At 36.9% G+C, this 19,582-nt stretch overlaps 1 protein-coding gene, 1 long non-coding RNA gene and 1 other non-coding gene across 3 annotated transcripts; 1 reads left to right on the top strand and 2 right to left on the bottom strand.

Annotated features, from left to right (window-relative positions):
* Positions 1-5,598: 5,598 nt before the first annotated feature.
* LOC122071904 lies at positions 5,599-7,179 on the bottom strand. Its single transcript, XR_006138306.1, has 2 exons — positions 5,986-7,179; positions 5,599-5,882 (listed from the first exon to the last, which is right to left on the bottom strand). It is a non-coding gene; the product is annotated as an uncharacterized LOC122071904 (long non-coding RNA).
* A 1,751-nt stretch (positions 7,180-8,930) lies between these two features.
* Positions 8,931-10,829, top strand: LOC122090719 (non-specific lipid transfer protein GPI-anchored 30-like). The gene is made up of 2 exons (XM_042660407.1): positions 8,931-9,309; positions 10,590-10,829. Exons 1-2 carry the CDS (start codon positions 8,952-8,954, stop codon positions 10,724-10,726), a joined length of 495 nt encoding a protein of 164 aa, XP_042516341.1. The 5' UTR covers positions 8,931-8,951; the 3' UTR covers positions 10,727-10,829.
* Positions 10,830-19,243: 8,414 nt separating this feature from the next.
* On the bottom strand, positions 19,244-19,316 carry TRNAV-UAC. Its single transcript has one exon. It is a non-coding gene; the product is annotated as a tRNA-Val (tRNA).
* Between the last annotated feature and the right edge of the window lie 266 nt (positions 19,317-19,582).

Genomic DNA, 19,582 nt, shown 5'->3' with positions numbered 1-19,582 from the left:
CTTGACAGATCCACCTTCATTTGAATCTAGACTAAAAAAATTTCCCTTATCACCTATCATGTGAGTGGAGCATCCACTGTCAAGAATCCACGGTGACGGCTTGCTAGGAGCTTTGAAGGTTGTTTGAACAATTAATGACTTGCTTCCTGTTTTCTTTTTCTTCTCAACCCATACTGCCTTATTTGCACAATAATAAGTTCTCTTTGTCTCTGACCTTGTTTCCATGAAGAATTGTCATTTTGCCTTTTTTTTTTTTTTTTTTTTTGCCTCTAGTACAAAAGTATGGTCTTGCAATTTTTGGCAATGTGTCTCATCTTGTGATACCTATAACACTCTACACTCTCCTCTGCCAATGAAGCAAACCTGTACTTGCTAGTAAATACTGTAGGCTTGGTCTGTCTTTTGCAATCTACCACCCTGTGTCCATAATAGTTACACCCATAACAGTAACCTTTGAAGCTCTGTCTCTACCAAAAACCTCTGTGTCTCTGATAGTCAACTGAAGTAAATCCAACATTGTCAAACATCCGTGAACAACTCTGTTTCTCTTTGACAAACCTCATTGGATTTTTTGTAGTTCCTTTGCCTTTAGTCTTCACTACTTCAGAAGATCCTTGTGTCACATATCCAAGGCCAGTCTTCATATGTAGGGGTCTTTGAAAACTCAAAATCTTATCTAACACATTTTCATATCCTTTCCTTAATGATGGAATATCTGCTTCAACTGATTGAATCCTAATTTCTTTGTCCTTAGATTTTAAGATAATAATTGAAGGAGATGGTGCAGTTTTTTCTTGTAAATTCATCTTCTATATCTCTTCCAATTCAGTCTTCAATATCTCCAATTTCTCCTCAAGGGTAATGCACTCTTCTGCCTTGGATGATAGATTGACACTCAGCTCATCATTGATCTTAGTCATATCTTCAACTGTAATATTTGACTAACTAATCTGGTACTCCTTTTCAACAAGCTGAATCTTTAGCTCTTTTATTTTCTTCCTCTCTGCCTTGAGATCAGTTAAAGCAGAATGCAAATTTGCTATTTAGTCATACTGAGCTTTTTGTTCTTCCTCTTTCTTAGACTCTTCAGTAGTCTGGTGTTGCACTCTATCACCAAGTGCCATAAATAGTGTCTCAGATGACTCATCATCTGACTCATTATAGTCCTCTGATGACTCATCTGAAGTAGACTTGCACTTCTTTGATATTAGGCTTTTCTTCTTGAAGTTTCTTTTTCTATAAATAAACTTCTTCTTTCCTTTCTTGAACTTGCTTTCTTGAGCATCTTCATCCTCAGAGTCACTCAATTAATTGTTCTTTGGACACTTGGAAGCAAAGTGCCCTATACCATCACAATTGAAACACTTCAAAAGAAGTTTTCCTTTGTATTTACCTCTACCTTTCTTGAGTTTCCTAGCCAAGTAAGCTATTAACTCGTCATCAGAATCTCTTTGTTCACTATCTTCATTGATTTTCAATTTCTTCAAAGCTTTGAAGGCAGCTTCCTTTTCTGTGGGCTTGGGCTTGGCCATCCTCATCTCATAAGCAATCAGAGTTCCATGTAGTTCATCTAATTTCTTTGTGTTCAAGTCTTTAGATTCTTCAATGATAGACACCTTAGGGTTGTACAAGTCAGGTAAAAATCTCAATATTTTCTTCACTACCACTGCATCATTTACCTCTTCTCCTAACCCTCTAATAGAATTGATGATTTCGTTTACCTTGCTCATAAACTGATCAATGGTCTCTCTCTCAGACATTTTCAGACTTTCGAATAAATTCCTATAGTGTTGCAGCTTTGCCTCTTTGATTTTATCATCTCCCTTAAGAACACTCCTTAATTTGTCCCATATGTCATTTGATGTTATACATCCGATCACTTTTACAAATCCATTGCTCACTAGGGAGCCTAGAAGCTTTAACATTGTCTTTGCACTTCTTCATCTCTGCTTTATCTATGATGTCTATAGTGGGGGGGGATTGTAACCATTCTTCACTGCTAACCAAACTCCATAATCCTGAGACTTCAGGTAAGCCTCCATCCTGATTTTTCAGAAATTATAATTTGACCCATCAAAGAAAGTAGGGGTGTCAATTCCTAAACCGAACCGGTAAAACCGGTCGGACCGAACCGATAACAACCCGGACCGAACCGAACCGAAGCCTTATTGGTTCGGTTCGGTTTCAAGTATTGTAACCCCAAAACCAAACCGAACCGCACTGAAAACCGGATGAACCCGAAACCAAACCGAAACCGGCTCAAAACCCAGACCGAAACCGAAACCAAACCGGTAAGAAACCGAAACACTCCAAAATTCATTAAAAAAATTAAAATTTGAATAGTTTTGTATACATTTGTATGGAAAATCGAATTCAAACTAGACCAAAAATCAAAACCAACCCGGTTACAAATCGATTTAAGAAATCGAAGTTCAACAATTCATCATTTGGTTGTTTCCTAATGGCTCCATACCGGTTTAAAAAACCGATCCAAACCGAAATGAACCTAATAAATCCAAACCGGTACCAACCCGAACCCAAACCGCACCGAAACCGACACCGAACCGAAACCGATAAATCCTTATTGGGTCGGTTTCGGTCACTTCCAAACTCACACCGAAACCGGTGGAACCGGACCGAAACCGCACCGACCCGGACCGTTGACACCCCTAAAAGAAAGGAATCTTTCTATGCATACAATTACCGTCATTGGATGCCATCTAAATCTTCTCAATATTCAGACCCAAAACTGTAAAGCTTCCTCCTTAGGGAACCTTGCTCTAATACCATTTGATGTTCCTAGATTGACACTGAGAGGGGGGGGTGAATCAGTGGTTCCAAAAATTTTCTTAATTGCAACCCAACAAGAAACTTTCAATTTCCAAGTTTAGATTGATCGGTGCAATCCCGTAATTACCAATCAAGCAAACAACGACACGTCCACCTCACACCACAATGTGGCTGAGTCTATTAAACAGTGTCCCACCACTCTGCACAACACGCACTTCAAATATATGTAGAGAAATAAATGCGAAACAATAACACCAGATATATGTGGTTCAACCAGAGTGCCTACTCCATGGAGGAATACCCATATAGGGTTTCGTATTTTCCTAATACTCAACTTTTTAAGCGTTACAACGGTCCAGGAACTTATCCCTGCTTCAATCTGAGATGCAACTCAGACAAGGGCAACAACCCCACACCCTAGACAAACCCCAACTTGTTAGGTTCACAATTTTAAATCAATAAAATAAAATCCCAACTCAATACACCATTGATCTAGAGTTTCTCAACAATAAACACTCTAGAATACACAAATAGGGATTTTAAATATGGGTTACCTCAACCTGTGTAGACCCCGTTGATGATTGCTTGCTTAACGTATAGAAGAAGAACACACTCAACCTAATGATGCAATGATCACCATCAACCAATTAAATTGAGAATACTTGCAATACGAACTTCCAACAAAATGCAACAGTCAACAATGCACCTTATTTTCTTCTTCTTCAAATCAGTAAAGAGAAACTAAGAAGAAACCCATATAAGTGTTGCAGCAACAGAAACAATCTCTTCATCTCCCTTGATTTATTTTAACATTGAAGAATAAGAGAACTCCCCTTCTTTCTCTGTAATTTTCAGCTGCACCTCCGAAGTTCTTCACGGTTCTGCTCCAAAAGTGTATTTATTCATCTGATTGAAAACCTTTCCGTGTTTCACAAGAGTTCAATAGTGATTGGCAACAAAGAGTTTATTAAGCCACGCAAGTAAGTAAAGAGTCCATTGCAGACTTCAACACTGTCTTCCTTTTCTTCTTTTATTATTTTTTATACAATCCTTCTCAACCTCTCTAATCATACGCCAGTAGTTGCTACCACACATGAAACAAATTCCACAAGATCTGAAATTTTGTTGGCTGATTTGTTCTCTTAATGGAGATCTTTGTTGACTCCAGAATCCATGTAGGTGAGCTACTGATGTAGTGCTTGGACTATAAGACAATAAAACCTTGTTTATCTCAGCTTATTAAGCATGCAATCTGAACCCATATCCTTGTTGGTGTTAACCACAACAACTGATTGAATGGGGCTGCATAAAACTCTTGCTACGGTCTCTATTATCGCATATGATGATTGCAATCCTAATATAAAAGTGTTGTTGTTCACATATGAGACATTTAGAGTTCTAATAGGACTTTACTTCTTTTTCTTTGGATTAGCAATAGCTTAATTTATGCCATATCATTATACTGAAATTTACTAACCGTGCCCAACTCCAATTGCTTAATTGCTTCATCATCATATGGTGCTATGGTGCTTTGCTGATTTGTATGGGTTATTGTACTATATCAAAATCAAGGGATTGTTGACATGTGTCCATGTACTCCTTGTTGTACTATAACTCTTGCTGTATATTTTTCTTTTTTAATCAAAGATGTTACATGTTCAACCTTGTTGGCTCCATTACACATAATGCTTGCTTAACACATCAAACTACTTTTCTTATCCAATAAGATGCCGAATTAGATGACTAGGACCGACATAGTCTAATTAGTTCAACATTGAACCCAAATATTGAACCCATAATTCAGAGCCAACTCAAACATCAATCCCAATACCAAACCAAAACCACCACACTGTTGCCAACAATGACAACAATTGGACTCAATTTCCCAACTCCCTTGTTGACAAATTCAAGCCGAAAGGTAGGTGCGTAGGTCCACCCTGCTTCGCCAGGCAATCACAGAGAGGTCCAGAACCAAAACCATAAGACAAATGTGAAAATGAAAACCCAAATGAAAATCCAAAACAAAATTGTCTGAAATCTGAATTTTCCCATCAAGAAAGAGATAACCGAAATTTTGTCTGTTAGGTAACAAACATTTTTTGCATTGTTCGTTCTAAGCATGAATGCTTGGTTACCATTCACACATTAAACCATCATGGGATATGGATAAACAGAAGCAGCTTGCAATGGTGAGGAACCAGATCCCAATTGGGTCCTCAATTCAATTCCTACCTCACTGGAATGGCGTGTCTGCAAATCGACACTAGTATGACAAATGGGACAAATTGGCATCTTCAACAGCCATGAATCAACGCATTGAGCATGAAAACTGTGTTTGCAAATGGGTTTTTTTGATCAATTGGTGATTAACAACAGAAGCTGGAGATTCGATAATGAAATGGGTTCTTTTAGAGGCCGTTTGATAACACTTCTATTCCTGGAGAGTGTTCTTTTACAGAAGTGTTCTTTTTCGATTCCATGTTGTGAAGACACTCTGGCGGAACAGAAACAACGTTTGGTAAAACTATTTCAGAAATGACTTTAAAACAGGAAAAGAACAGAAACATCGTTTGACAAACACTTCTATTCCTGGAGAGTACAATAATGAAAATTCACTTTTGAACAATGAAATCAATAATTACAAACATGCTATTATGGTCAAATTTAACTTAAATAAGGAAATAATTTGTTTATGAAATTATCTTTTAAAATACTATTACTTAAAGGAAATAATAAAATATAAACATAAAGAGTTTCCACATTTATCTTAATAAGAAAACAAAAGTCTACTATTCAAGTTTATAGGAATTACAAAATAAAAATCATAGCTGCAAATAGGTGTCTTGAAATTTTATTACATAAACAATCAAATCAGGGGGTAACCCTTATCTACTGCCATCTGATTTGCAATTTGTATCCTTAGCTCATTCATCTGTCTTCCTTGTACACGTTGATTGCCCTGATGAATCTTATTGCCTTACTTGTATCCTTAGCTCATTCTTGAATCTTATTGCCTTACTTGTAGCTTCTGAATCCTTATGACACTAATCAGCTTGTTTATGTGAAAAGATTAAAATCTTGTTGGAGAAATCCTATAGAATCCAAGTCCCCAATTAATGCTCCAAAGAATGTAACAAACAATCCAGAGTCTTAACAAATCTTGAAGAAAAGACAGCCTTGGATTAAAGCATTAACCACTATCTCACGATCCACAAAGTCCCCAATGAGTCCTAAAACCTGCACTTATACGGCGGAATAAAGATGATGGTCATGTACACATTATTCAACAACAATAGAAAAAGCAAACTTAAAAACAAAAACCCTGACCCCTTGTGTACAGACTCAATCTAGTCTATAAGCCAAATTGAAAGTGAAAGACAAGTTGCAATCCGATTAGTGGAGTGGAATGAAATCAGCAGCTCCGTTCAAAAGAATTTAATATAACGTCAATTAAAAACAGAAACAAATTCTGAAAAATATGCTGATTATTGTAGCTTATTTTAGAAAAAAAAAAAACAACTTCAGAGTCCATCATCACCCTTACGGCCTTACCCAACACCTGGTACTATCAGAAAACCACCGACCTCATCCGAGCGGGGGCCGGGGGGTGGGGGAAGAGACGGAAAACCCCCTAAAACCTGTTTTCGTTTCTAAGAAAATCTCCTTTGCGAGATCAAATTTGACTCCGACCAAAACTGAAACTCCCAGCACCAAGATTTATCGATCTATCTGTGAATCCCTAAACCAAACCTTAACAAGGTGCTTTTTTTTTCTCCTTTCCTTCTTCCATGGGTAACAAGTTGTCATTTTCCCCCAACCATCGCGACGAATCCAACCCCAAACCCTACACCTAACCCTCACCTTACCGGCTGCCCACCAATTCGATCAGAGAAAGAAATTCAAAATCCCCATTTAGAGAAGGATCCAAAATCCATGTTCAAAGAAACGACATAACCAGATCGAAATCGCAAAATAAATCTATAAACAAAAATCAATGACAGATGCCAAAACACATGCAAAATAAGGAATTAAGTGATTCGCCAAATCAAACAATTAAAACCTTAAAACCCATAAGAGATTTACAGATTGAAGAAGGTTGGGAAAAAAGGTACGGATTTTACAATAATCGGAGAGGGAGGAAGAACTTAGAAACCGCTGATGTGATGCAGAGTTCGTTCCCCCTTTGATTTCGGGAGGTGGTGGTATCTATCCACGTTCGAGAGGAGAGACCGTTGCAGGGAAGCTGCGACTGTTGCAGGGAAGCGGCGACCGTTGCAGGGGAGCGGCGACAGTTGCAGGGAAGCCGCGACCGAGAGAGTGAAAACCTATTGGGGGTTGCAGGGGAGCGGCGACAGTAGTAGGTTTTCCTTAGGATTTGGGGGTTTTTGATCGTGAGATGGAGAAAAGGGATTGTGGGGGTTTTGAATAGTTTTGTTCTTTTAAGTTTCTAAAAGAATAGAAAAGCAACTTTTTGGTACTCTTGCAATGTATTCTTTACTCATTCTTTTTCATTGGTTCATTCCGGGGGAATACAAAAATGAACCGGACGTGCCAAACATATTTCTGTTCTATTTGCATTCCCGCAGAATAGAAGAACACCAGAAACATTCTCCCAGAGTGTTATCAAACGGCACCTTAGTTCCGGTTGTTTCTCTTGGTATCCAAAACAAATTGCTTGGTTTGAGGAGCGGAAATTGGGAAAGAAGGTCAACTCCGTAATTGTGTAATTGCAACTATTGAGGATATTTGCCTGCAAATATATGCTATATGCCGCTAATACCCTAGATTTCACACATAAATGTGCTCATCAATGCCCAGCTCTATTCTTCTCTCAATTCAAATTATTTCAGTGTCTGCAACACACACACACACACACACACACACAGATTCGAAATTAAAACACATTACCAGAAATTGAGAAAATTTTGCAGGAAAAGATCCCTGAGAATTTTTAGATTTTAATTGTCGTAATTTTTTGCCAGAGTTGGAAATCTTTTGGAGTTTCGACTGAGAGATATTTTAAAATGCAAGACTTTCAGGCGATGGGGAGTCGAGGAGGAGGAGGTCGAGTGTTCGGAGTAGACCGAAGATCACGTCCGTTGCCGATCAAACCCTGAAATTCCCACGCTGCGACTCGCTCAACACCAAGTTCTGCTTCTACAACAACTATAACCTCTCTCAACCTCGCCATTTCTGCAAGAACTGTGTATTGGACCAAAGGAGGTATCCTCCGTAACGTTCCCGTCGACGGTGATCGCCGTAAAACCAAAGGGTCGAAGCCCAGACGCAACTCAAAACCACACGAGGAGAGGAAATCAACAACTTCGCATTCAAGCAGCAGGAATGCTACCGGTTACCCTATTAAGTTTTTTTTATTATTATTGATCTTTTATTAAAGGATAATATGGTATTTTAAGGTTTAAAATTAATAGCATACTAACACGGTCAAAGCTAGGAGTAGGAAGTGTAATTCCTTCAAACTCTTGCATCCACATATAATTTTCATAAAGTATAAGGGAGTGGGGCGTAATTTTCCCATTCATTTTTATTCATGTTTCTCTCTCTCTCATATTTTCTTTTCTTTGTAATGCTGGTTCGCATTTGAACTTGGTTGGATCAAATCATAGTCAAACTCGGTTTATCAGATTATGATTATCCAACCCAACCCAAAACTTGTAACCAATATTCGGTTAGGTTCAGTTCAGTTGGTGGGTCGGGTGAAATTATGGAGCGTTTTCCATTCTGAAGATCTGCTTGGAGATCTCATAGCCCAAAGTTTGACTTGATCAAATGCTATCTAAAACTGAATCAGCAAGCAACTCCTCTATCCAATGGCGCCTATTACAGCCATCGGATCAGAATCCTCTCCAAATCCAACGGATAGTATCACTTCTTTTTCTGGACCTACCCTTCAAACCGACGCAAACTGTACCTAATCAACCTACACACCGCCCTAGGCTGTCAAGTGTCCCTTATGTCAACCACTGGCTATGAAAAACAATTCTCTCGTCAACTTGTAACCCAGAATTGGATAACCAACCCCAGCAGTCGCTCACATGTGAGAGAGAGAGAGAGAGAGAGATCTCAATATAAAACAAGATCAATAGAACCTTGAGCAGAGATCAAGGAAGGGTTTTGAATCAGAGGAGGAAGTGAAGAAGATGGAGAAAAAGGTAGGTGGTATTGGAGGGTGTGATAGTGGGTTCTTTGTGATGGCAGCAGTGTTGGTGGTGGTGGCAATGTTAAGCTTGGTTTGTGAAGGTCAGGCTCAGGACACTTCTTGTCTAAACCAGTTGGTTCCATGCTTGAACTACCTTCAAAGACAAGATGGTTCAGACCCACCCAAAAGCTGTTGTGACCCTTTGAAATCAGTGATAGATTCCAACCCACAATGCCTTTGTACCATGGTAACCAACAGTGGCACCAGAGCAGCTGAGCAGGCAGGAGTCAATGTCACTAATGCCCAAGAGTTGCCTGGTAAATGTGGTCAGACTGTCAACCCCATCGCTTGCCTTACAAGTGAGTCTCTCTCTCTCTCTCTCTCTCTCTCTCTCTCTCTCTCTCTCTCTCTCTCTCTATATATATATATATATATATGATTAAAGTAATCGGTATCGGAACCCCCTGATCCCCCAATCCAAATCGGTGTGATGGTACAAACAAAGGGTAAAATTAAGGGCGTCAACATGTCGGAAAACCCCAATCTAACCCTAAGATCTCTTAACTCAATCCAAGTCCAATCCTGTCCAGTACCATTGATTACTCAGTTACTTGATCTCAATGCATTGCATAGGTCAAAGACCAATGTTTTTATATACATATAGATTATAGGAAACAAAAGAATTTTTATAGATCTTTTTCTATAAATATTCATTTGTAATTATTAATGTATTTCTATTATTATATACTTAATATACAGAGTTGAGTTGAGTTGAGTTGAGTTTGGTTTGATTTGATTGAGTTGGGTTAGATCAAGCTGGGTTCGGTTGAGACCTCATCCCAGGCCCAGCCCAACTTGACTCAGAGCTAAACTTCTCAATCCTAGACCACCCAATGAGCTGAAATCTCAGCCTAGGCCCTATGCAAGCTTAGGGCGGGGTCGGCTGACCAAGCTTTTTGACATCCCTAGATAAAATCGTTAAAAAAAAAAAAAAAAACCCAAATATTTAAATTGTCCAATATAGGCTAATCCAGATCAGTGTAGTAGTACATAAAAAGGGTATTATAATAATAATAATAATAATAATAAAAAAAACCAAATTTTAAGAAAAATGAGGGCAAAATCATGCCAATCCTTATTGATAATAGAACCTAGTGACATTCATAGTAACATTTGCATAACTTTAATCTCACTTTCTGGGGTTCTACGGGGGAAAAATCACTTTCTAGGATTTTCTAGTGTGAAATTTCTTTGGCATGGAGCTTCTGTAAATCTCACACATAAATTAAAACTAAAAAAGCAAAGAAAATAAACAAGAAAGGTTGCCTACTTGAGCCGTCCACCTAAGCTCGGCTAGGCGGTTCACTTAATTTTTCCACCTGGCATATTAATTTGTGAAATTTAGAGGGCATGCACACACCAAGGTTCTTTGTTCACATGTCAACTTCAATTTAAAGAGAGCTTGTCAGGTGACAAAATAAAACATTGAAAAACCTAGAATTACCATAAGTGTATATTGAAGTCAAAAAATATGTTCATATATATACATTTGAAGCTTTTACGGAAAAAAAAAAAAAAAAAGACATACATTTGAAGCTATATTGTCATTCTAAGATATTGTGTATGCATATGCATGCAGGTTCAGGTCCGGGTTCAGCGCCAAACACCGGAAGGGCACAATCTAATTCAACCAGTGATTTCTCATTAATGGCCATTGTGATGGCTTCTATTGTCGCAATGAGCTTTCAGATTTTATGGGCATCAAGCAGTATTTAAGCTTAATTAAGCGGGATATCGAAGAATAGTCGAATCGTAGTTCTTTTTATTTTATTTTATTTTATTTTATTTTTGCACTTAATCCCTTTATTAATTTCAATTATATCTTCAAGTTTAAGGTCGATGATGATCTAATGTTCCAAAATTCCAAATGGTTGAGATGATTAATTGATTATCTTTGAAGGTCATGGGGGTGAATGAGATCTCCATGGTCCATGATTTACGACAAACACTTCAGGCTCTGTTTCTTTAGAACCTACTAAGACAATTGGGCTATGTGGGTTTAATTTGGATGTCTCTGGGCCCAACTAGTCCTACAAGCTCTAGCAAATATTGAGCTTATGGGTTGGATTACGTTAGGTCGTTGGAGTTTAGTTCTAGGCTGTTGTGGATTCACATGGTCTGGGCTGGCTGGTTGGTCCATGTTAGGTTTTTGTATTAAACTTAAGTATGGGCTTAAGAAACTTTGCTGGGTTTTCGGCTTTGGTGGAGTAAACGCAAACCCAAGGTCAGGTTGGGCTCAGGCCACCCCTCAAAGGCCCCAACTCAACCGATTCCAGCTGTAATTGGCTAGGTGAAACAATCAGGCGATTTAATGATGGGAAAAAGATTGCTATGCGACCCACATTGACAGTATTATCTCCTATTTCATCATGTGGGGCCATGTAAACCTTATATGAATGATTTCATTTTTCAATCCCTCATTAATGTAACATGTAAATTATTTTCTTGCAATGTCCATGTAGGAAACACTCCCCCAACAACAAAATAATTGAGTAGGAGAATATTCATCATTTTGGTTATACGTTACCCAAAAAAAAAAAAAAAAAATCATTTGATCAATGAGGTGAGGGTTTATGCCTCACAAAAATTCTCTGTGGTGAGGTACTGAGAGACAATGAGGATCTAACGGCTGAGGTATATGCTAGGGCCCTCCTAGCCGTTGGATCATCACTGTCGTTCACCTCTCATCACAGAGGATTTAAACCTAGGCCTATCTACTTATCAAGCCAAGCCTTACCTACCATATATGCATGGATCATGCACCCCCGCCATTGGATCCTCACTATCTCTCACTACCTCACAGCAGAGGATTTGAACCTAGTTCATACCTATCTACTTATCAAGCCAAGCCTTACTTACTATGGATCCAGCAGTGTTTTAAGGTAAGAGTGTTAACACTCTTGGTTTGATTTTGTTTCGATTGGATTTTTTTTCTTCAGTTTCTCCTATATAATGGTTTGGACCAAAATGAAATCGATAAGTATTCGATCTCTCAAAACCAAACTACAATCGATAGTTAGTTTTGGTTCCTTATTGGTTTCTTTTAACTGACATTTATCAGTCCCTAATCAGCTTATTATTTGCCGGTCTTGAGTTTCTATAAAAAATAAAAAAGTATTAAAATATCGGGTTTAACAGGGTTTTCTGGTTTTTACTTATTGGTTGGTTAATTGGAGATGGTTTTTCGTTTTGATCGGGTTCTAAAATTTCAAAATCAAAGTGAACCGATAAGGGGTTTGGCTCAGTTCAGTTCTATTTCAGTTCAGTTGTACTGGATTTTCAGTTCAAGTTTGACACCTAAGGCCCGTTTGATAATGTTTCAAGAAACACATTTATACCGTTTCTTTGTCCAAAAATCGTAGAAAAGAAATAAAAAGAGTTTGATAAAACTGTTTCGTTTCACTTGTTTTCAAAAATAGAAATAGAAATTTCTATCTATTTATGGTTCAAGAAACGATCCAGGCGAAACAAGTACGCCGTTTTTGGAAACTATTTGTGGCCATTCTTTCGCTGGTTACTATCGACTTCTAAAAACATGACTTATAAAACACCTTCAATTCTGTTTCTATTTCTATTTCTATAAATGAAAATTTATGTTTCTACAATTTCTTAAAATAGAAACAGTAGAAACGTTATCAAATAAACCCCTAAGCTATGTATAGTTGTATACCACAATTGCACTAATGCACTCAAAATGGTTTTCTTAAAAGACCAATTAGTTGTACAACCTTGCTTTTTTCCATTTCTTGATTCTTCACTCTTCTACCCTAAAAAAAAGAAAAAGATTCTTCCTTCGCTTTCACTAGAAACGATAAAGTTCCAGTGCCCTTACACTTTATATTAAGGATGTGAATTTGTAATCGAAATTGTTTATCAAAATCAAATCGATCTGTTTACACCAAAATCGCAAAACCATTTAGTAAATGGTGAGGTTATGGTTTCAAGTTTCAGGCCGATTTGCTAAATGGGTCAGGTCGGTTTTAACCGCGGAACCCGTTGGTTTCAAACCGAATTGAAACTGTTTAAACCGAACAATTTAAAACCGTTTAAACCAATCCGATTAATCCGTATAACAATTAATCAAAGAAGGGGCAGTAATCCGTATAATAATTAACAATTAACAATTAAATTAAGTGCTCATCCTGCTTTGGTATGATTTATTGCAATTCAGTTCAAGTTTAGGCTTTAGATCATGAACTTATAATCCATATATGTTATTATGTTATCATAGATGGGGTGTTTTGGCTGAACCACTTGTCATTTTTATATTTTATGCTGTAGAATGCTGGATTTGAATGTTGTATGATATTAGTTCTAAATGTTTAAGAATGACCATGCAAAGAAATAACACTAGATTATCAAATTAAGACATACCATCGTTAATATAAAATCTCTTATTTGTAGTTACCAATTATTTTTTGATAAGCTTGATTTTCAGTTTAGAGATAGTTGCAAGTTATAACAAATCGATTGTGAACCTTTTTACAAACCGTATGGAATAAATCGAAACTGAAACCGGTTAAAATCATGAAATCGATACCGTTTAGAAACCGTGGAAATCGAAATTGTTTACTAAACGATTATGGTTTTAAAAAATGAAACGATTTAATAAATTATGCGATTATAATTTTAATCAAATAAATATGAACCGAATTGATCTGCACCATTTAAATTGGAATCAAATCGATTAACACCCTTACATTACGCCATCATAGGTCCCTGTTTAAGAGGAGAATCGAAGCAGAAATACTTGTGTGGTCTCTGTTCATTGAGAAGTCACTCTCAATTCAAAATCTCAACAGTAGCCCTGAGGCTACAAGAGATAAAAAGCTGCCACATCTGCCAACCAGTTAGATATTTAATTTCTATATTTTATTTCGCAAAAAAAGCTTCATAGGCAAAGTGGGCTCTATGCCGCCAGACACATAATAGTAAAATGATCACTCTGTGGTGGGCAGGTTATGTAAGATTTGGTGTACAAATGGTTGTGATCCGTTTATGTTTCATCTAATGGTTAATGAATGCTAATATATCCTTTTCCTAAGTAAATTGCTAGTTTTCTCTACTTTTATTTTATTTTTTACTATAAAGAGAGAGAGCATTATGTTTAAGATAAAGAGGAAGAAATACTACCTAGAGGGAAAGTCACTCCCTAATCATCCAACAAAACATGAGCAAGAAAAAGAGGGGGAGTAGTCTCGGAGAACAGAAAAAAGATGATTAACACCAAAGGATGCAAGAGCATCAGCAGCTGGATTCCCTTCTTGATAGATAAGGAAAAAAGAAACCAATGGAAAATCATTAAGAAGATGAGCGCAGTCAAGAGAATATATATATATATATATATATTTTTTTTTGTGCAAATGTGAATTTTTATCCAAAAAAAGGGGCGTCAAATCAAGATTCAACAACTCTCTAGGGTGAGGAGGAATTCAAAAACCCTCACTCGGGTAAGACTGAGCCCATTTTGCAACAATCTCCTTCAACAATGACATTGGAGAGAAACATTTAGACTTGATAATTTGAAGACCTTGCCTATTTATGTTAGTAATTTATTATTCCAATTTTTTTTATTTTTTGGTAAGATTCCTCTCCCTATAGTGTAGATTAGCACTTCTCTCGGCCTATCTCTCTCCTCTATCAAGGGAGAGACACATATATCATTTAACTTGAGGAGGAGAGAGATTGAAAAATGCTGGCTTATTTTTATCCAAGGTATTAAGAAGTATGAGAGACTTCTACCAAAAAAAAAAAAAAAATGAAGTATGAGAGACAAGAAGGAAAGCAAAACCAACTCATTTTTTTTTTTTTTTGTTACCAGCCAAGAGAAGCAGAGGAAGGACAACAAAAGAAGTCCATGAAAGAGTGAGATCAGACCCATCTCCCTCACTCTCTCTACACTGCAATCAGTCCTTACATCTTTATTTCGCAAGCCCTTGAGAAACATAAAACAAAGACAAACCTTTAGACACTTAACATCATAACACAGCAACAAGACACGAATCTTTATTTAAAAAAGTCCTAAAGAAGAGTTTTTTTTTTTTTTGATAAAAAGCCTTGAGGAAGAGAAGAGGCTAAGACGATTGGTGAAAGTTTGGGATGATTCAGTGTATCTCCTCAACAGGGCCTGTGACAGATACACCGGCGGCGAACACCTTGGCATTGGCCTCCCGAGAAACCCTCGCTCTGGCAAATGGTTGCACAGTTACTGCTCCTCACACAAACCCCATTGAACTTAGTGCTTGCTGACTCGCATGTCCTTGCCTCAGCCATCTCCATTTCTCCTGTACAAGATTGGTAGAGAGAGTTAAGATTTAAGTGGGTATGAAGATATCAAAGGAAAAGAAGAGGAAGGAAGAAGATATCTGCGAACCTGCGGCAATGAAGAGGAGACAGAAGAAGAGAACACAAGTCTTCTTCATGGAACCCATTTTGCTACCCGACTTAACGCTTCCTTTATGAGTCTCCGCTAGTCACTCTGAGACGTACTTCTCCTCCAACATACGAGCCCTAACACCCTATATTTATAATGTGGAGAACCAAAAAAATAAAAGAGAAGATTTTCTGGACTGGTGGATCACATAAAGGGAGGGGCCGGGATCACTGCCATGTGGCCTCTTCACAAGCAGGGGGCAATGAGGGACCGGGATTCTCTCCGGTGCCCTAATGTGTAGAATTGTGCATCGGATGGCTGGTAATGCCTGAGCACATACTCCTAGTTGTTGGATGTCTATTGGATGCACTTGAGAGGATCTAGTTCCAATGAAACATGCAGATATTCAATAGGAGTGGGACTATATTAATTTAACATGGACGAGGTGATCATTTCACCCTTTCAATGTCTGGACGAGGGGTGTCAATTGGTCGGTCGGGCTCAGTTTCGGTCCGGGTTGAGTCGGTTTTGGTGTGGAAAAGTTGAAACCGAAATCGAACCAATAAAGAAATTCTGGTTTCGGTTTGGTTTCAATTTCGGTGCGGTTTGGTTTCGGTTTGTCTTCGGTTTCTTAAATCGATTTGTAACCGGGTTGGTTTTGGTTTTTGGTCTAGTTTGGATTCGACTTTCCATACAAATGTATACAAAACTATGCAAATTTTGATTTTTTTTTAATGAATTTTGGAGTGTTTCGATTTCTTACCGGTTTGGTTTCGGTTTTGGTCTGGGTTTTGAGCCGGTTTCGGTTTGGTTTTGGGTTCATCCAGCTTCCAGTGCGGTTCGGTTTGGTTTTGGGGTTGCAATACTTGAAACCGAACCGAACCAATAAGGCTTCGGTTCGGTTAGGTCCGTATTGTTATCGGTTCGGTCCAGCCGGTTTTACCGATTCGGTTTAGGAATTGACACCCCTAGTCTGGATACTGAGCTCTATATAGCTTGGAGTCGGATGCCAACTGCCACATGGAAGGAGTCAAGGAGTAGAACTCAAGTTATTGGTTTAATTGCTAAGTTTTAATTCAAACAAAACTCATCCTACATTTGAGAAATTAAAGCATTGAAAATTTTAAAATTATTTCATATCAAAGGGAAAAAAAAAAAAATGATCTAATAATGATTTGGTGTTTCGGTAAAGTATACATAGAAATATGAGAATAAATGTTGATACATAAAATATTGAATTTCGATGTCAAATTTGACATATGATACATCCATATCATCTCCTAAGTATCCTAAACTCAGATTTACCATATGACTCTATCACCAACACTGTTTTAGTAATTTGTATCAGGATCAGTCTCTGTTGATAGCGATCCAGATTAACTTGTATTGATCTAGATTGGACAGATATACCTTTGATTTTCTTTTAAAAACTCTCTCTCTTTTTTTTTTTTTTTTTTTTTAAATTCGCTTTACTCTCAGTTTTTAGATTTGACACCAATTCCTTGAACGATCATGAGACAAAATTAGGTGTCTAACAAGTAACAACTAGAGACATTCTTAATATTAGTGAACAATTTTTGTGGAAAAACACATTTCCAGGCTGCGTAGCATACATTATTGTCTCCTTGTGTCTATCTTTCTCCTATGAAACAATATATGTACCTCTTACATTGAAATGAGGGAAATAGATATAGAGAGGCACTAAGCATAAGCTACTCAACCTGGCAACATTTTTTCTCCCTAAACAAATTATTTGGGAAGTAGTTTTTTGTCCGAAAATGCAGTTAACATCAATGCACTATGTTTCTATCTCTCTCCTCCACAAAACAATGGGTCCAAGTATCTTTTCAAAGTCCACATCCTCTACAGCAAGCATTGAGGTGCGATGAGCATTATACAGTTGAGAGGATCTGGGCATGCACCCTCAAAGGACTCCTAGCCACCCGATGCTCACTGCACCGTTATAGTGGCTACAAAAAATTCTCACATATCTTTTCATACCAGGAGAAAAGAAATATTATTATTAATTTTTTTTTAGGAATAAGAGAAAATAAACATATGAACCGCTGGGTATGCTACGTCGTGGACAAAGTTCTTTTCTTTTTCCTAAATTATTTATAGAATTTGAAACTTTTATCTATTTGTATCTATTCCATTTGGGTTATTACCCAAAATAACCCGAGAGGGGTAGTGGAGATTGACAAGGAATTTTCACCTCAAAAAACATTTGGTTTTGAGTCCAACTCATCCTGTCTCTTTGGGACCACTCAACGAGACTAGTTAAAACCTTTGACCTAAAAACCGATGGTAAATACCCAACAGGTTAAATGGTGAAAAAGCTAGAGGGAATCCAAGGGAAAGTATGTAGTACTCGATGGATTCGTCCGTCCAAGATTGTAATTGAATTCATCATAAGGGTCCACATATACAAGAGGTGAAACGAATAGGGTGGCCTGAGACGCCTGCAAAGCTGCAAAGATATAAAAGCTAGCTGATGCTTAGTGTCAGTAAATTAATCGGTACAGCTAGTTGGGCCAAATAATTGCACCGACAAAGAAGTTGGCACGTGATCATAGTTTGCAAATTCGGATTCGGAAATTATTCGGACGAAAAATTATTCGGAATAATTCGGACGATTAATTTAAGGATTCGGTCAAAAAAGCGGTCAAAAAATCTTATTGGGGTTTTTAAAAAAAAAAATTTTGTTTTTTTATTATTTTATTTTTGGGTTTTTTTTTTAAATAATGTTTAAATGGACCGAATAATTCGGTTTAATTCGGATTCGGTCCGAAATATTCGCGATTTATATTCATTTTGGAAAAAGTCGTGAATTTTAAAGAATTTTATTTTTAATTCGGATTCGGTCCGAATTTTTGATAAAATTCGGAAAAATTCGGTTCGGCCGAATAATTCGATTGTGCTGCAGAAGTTTGTGCATGTGACCTTGTGGGGTCATTTGTTTGTTGGGGAGCTAGTGTTGGGCACGCCGTTAGTTTTGCTAAACCTAGCGGTTTTACGCTACAATATGTCATCTTATCATGGTTTTAAGCATTGATATTGTATCGATCGTATTATATTGCTATTAGTTGAAATCGATCTTTGATCCTTGATTGATTTAGATTGATTAATCATATCATTTTAATGGTAAAATAGTAATAAAATCTTTTTTTTTTTTTTAACAAGGGAAAAATCGATCAATACTCATCAATCTAATTTGGATCGATATCGAATATAGATACCAATATCGCTACCATACCCAAAATCCATGCATCTAATTGATTTAATAATGTGCAAAATTAAAAATCCATAGAAAGATGAAGTTAAGGGTGTCAATTTAAAAACAAAATCGTTTCCTTAAAATCTAAGTAAATTGATTCGATTTTGATTTTAGAAGTTGGAATATTTATATTTTGATCATATGATTAAAACTGTTGAATTGAACTGAATTGCCTATTTTCAAATTGAAAATGGAAACGGATAAGATTATGTTCTTTTTTATTATTTCAATCAATGTGGATAGTAATTTTGTTCTTTTTTTATATTTGATAAAATTTTGAGAGATCATGATTCATGACCCTAACAAATAAAAGGGGTTTTGTTGGTGCTCTTTAAAATATTGACCTAATCACCGAAAATATGACCTAAACGGTTAAATTTAATATGAAATAAAGAATCCAAATACAAAGTTAAATAAAAACCAAACTAAAAGTTTCAAAAATGTGTTCCTATTCCTGGTTTGATTTAATTTTCATTTCTATATTTGTATCTTAAATTGAACCGAAACCAAACCATTTGACACCCTATTATTCTAAAAATATAAAAATATGAAGTAGAATAAAAACAGAACTCGAAAATTTTTTTGTTGCTGCCCAGGATCGAACTGGGGACCTTTAGTGTGTAAGACTAACGTGATAACCACTACACCACAGCAACTGTTAGCATTAGAAAGCTTACAAATATTTTAAATTTCTATGCTTTGCGGTAATCATTTAGGTTATATCATAGTTTGTTAAAAAAGGAACAACAAAAAATCTATTCGGTAAAATGAGTTTAAAACAACTCTTTCATCAAAAGTAAATAAATAAAACAACTCAGAATACAATCAAGAGAACAAAAATTATGACCGAACATTTTGAAAGCGGCAAAAAAATGAAAACCTATGGTATGTTTTAAAAATCTTTAGATTTAAAAAATATAAA

The sequence above is a fragment of the Macadamia integrifolia genome, chromosome 2 (assembly GCF_013358625.1).
Source record: "Macadamia integrifolia cultivar HAES 741 chromosome 2, SCU_Mint_v3, whole genome shotgun sequence".
NCBI lineage: Eukaryota > Viridiplantae > Streptophyta > Magnoliopsida > Proteales > Proteaceae > Macadamia > Macadamia integrifolia.
Note: the sequence above shows the minus strand (reverse complement) of the source record. Positions and strands in the feature narration are given on the sequence as shown.

Bases quoted from the DNA above. Each gene is read 5' to 3' on its own strand.
- LOC122090719 (XM_042660407.1), top strand. From the start codon at position 8,952: ATGGAGAAAAAGGTAGGTGGTATTGGAGGGTGTGATAGTGGGTTCTTT. The intron at 9,310-10,589 runs GTGAGTCTCTCT...ATATGCATGCAG, and splicing joins CCCCATCGCTTGCCTTACAA to GTTCAGGTCCGGGTTCAGCG.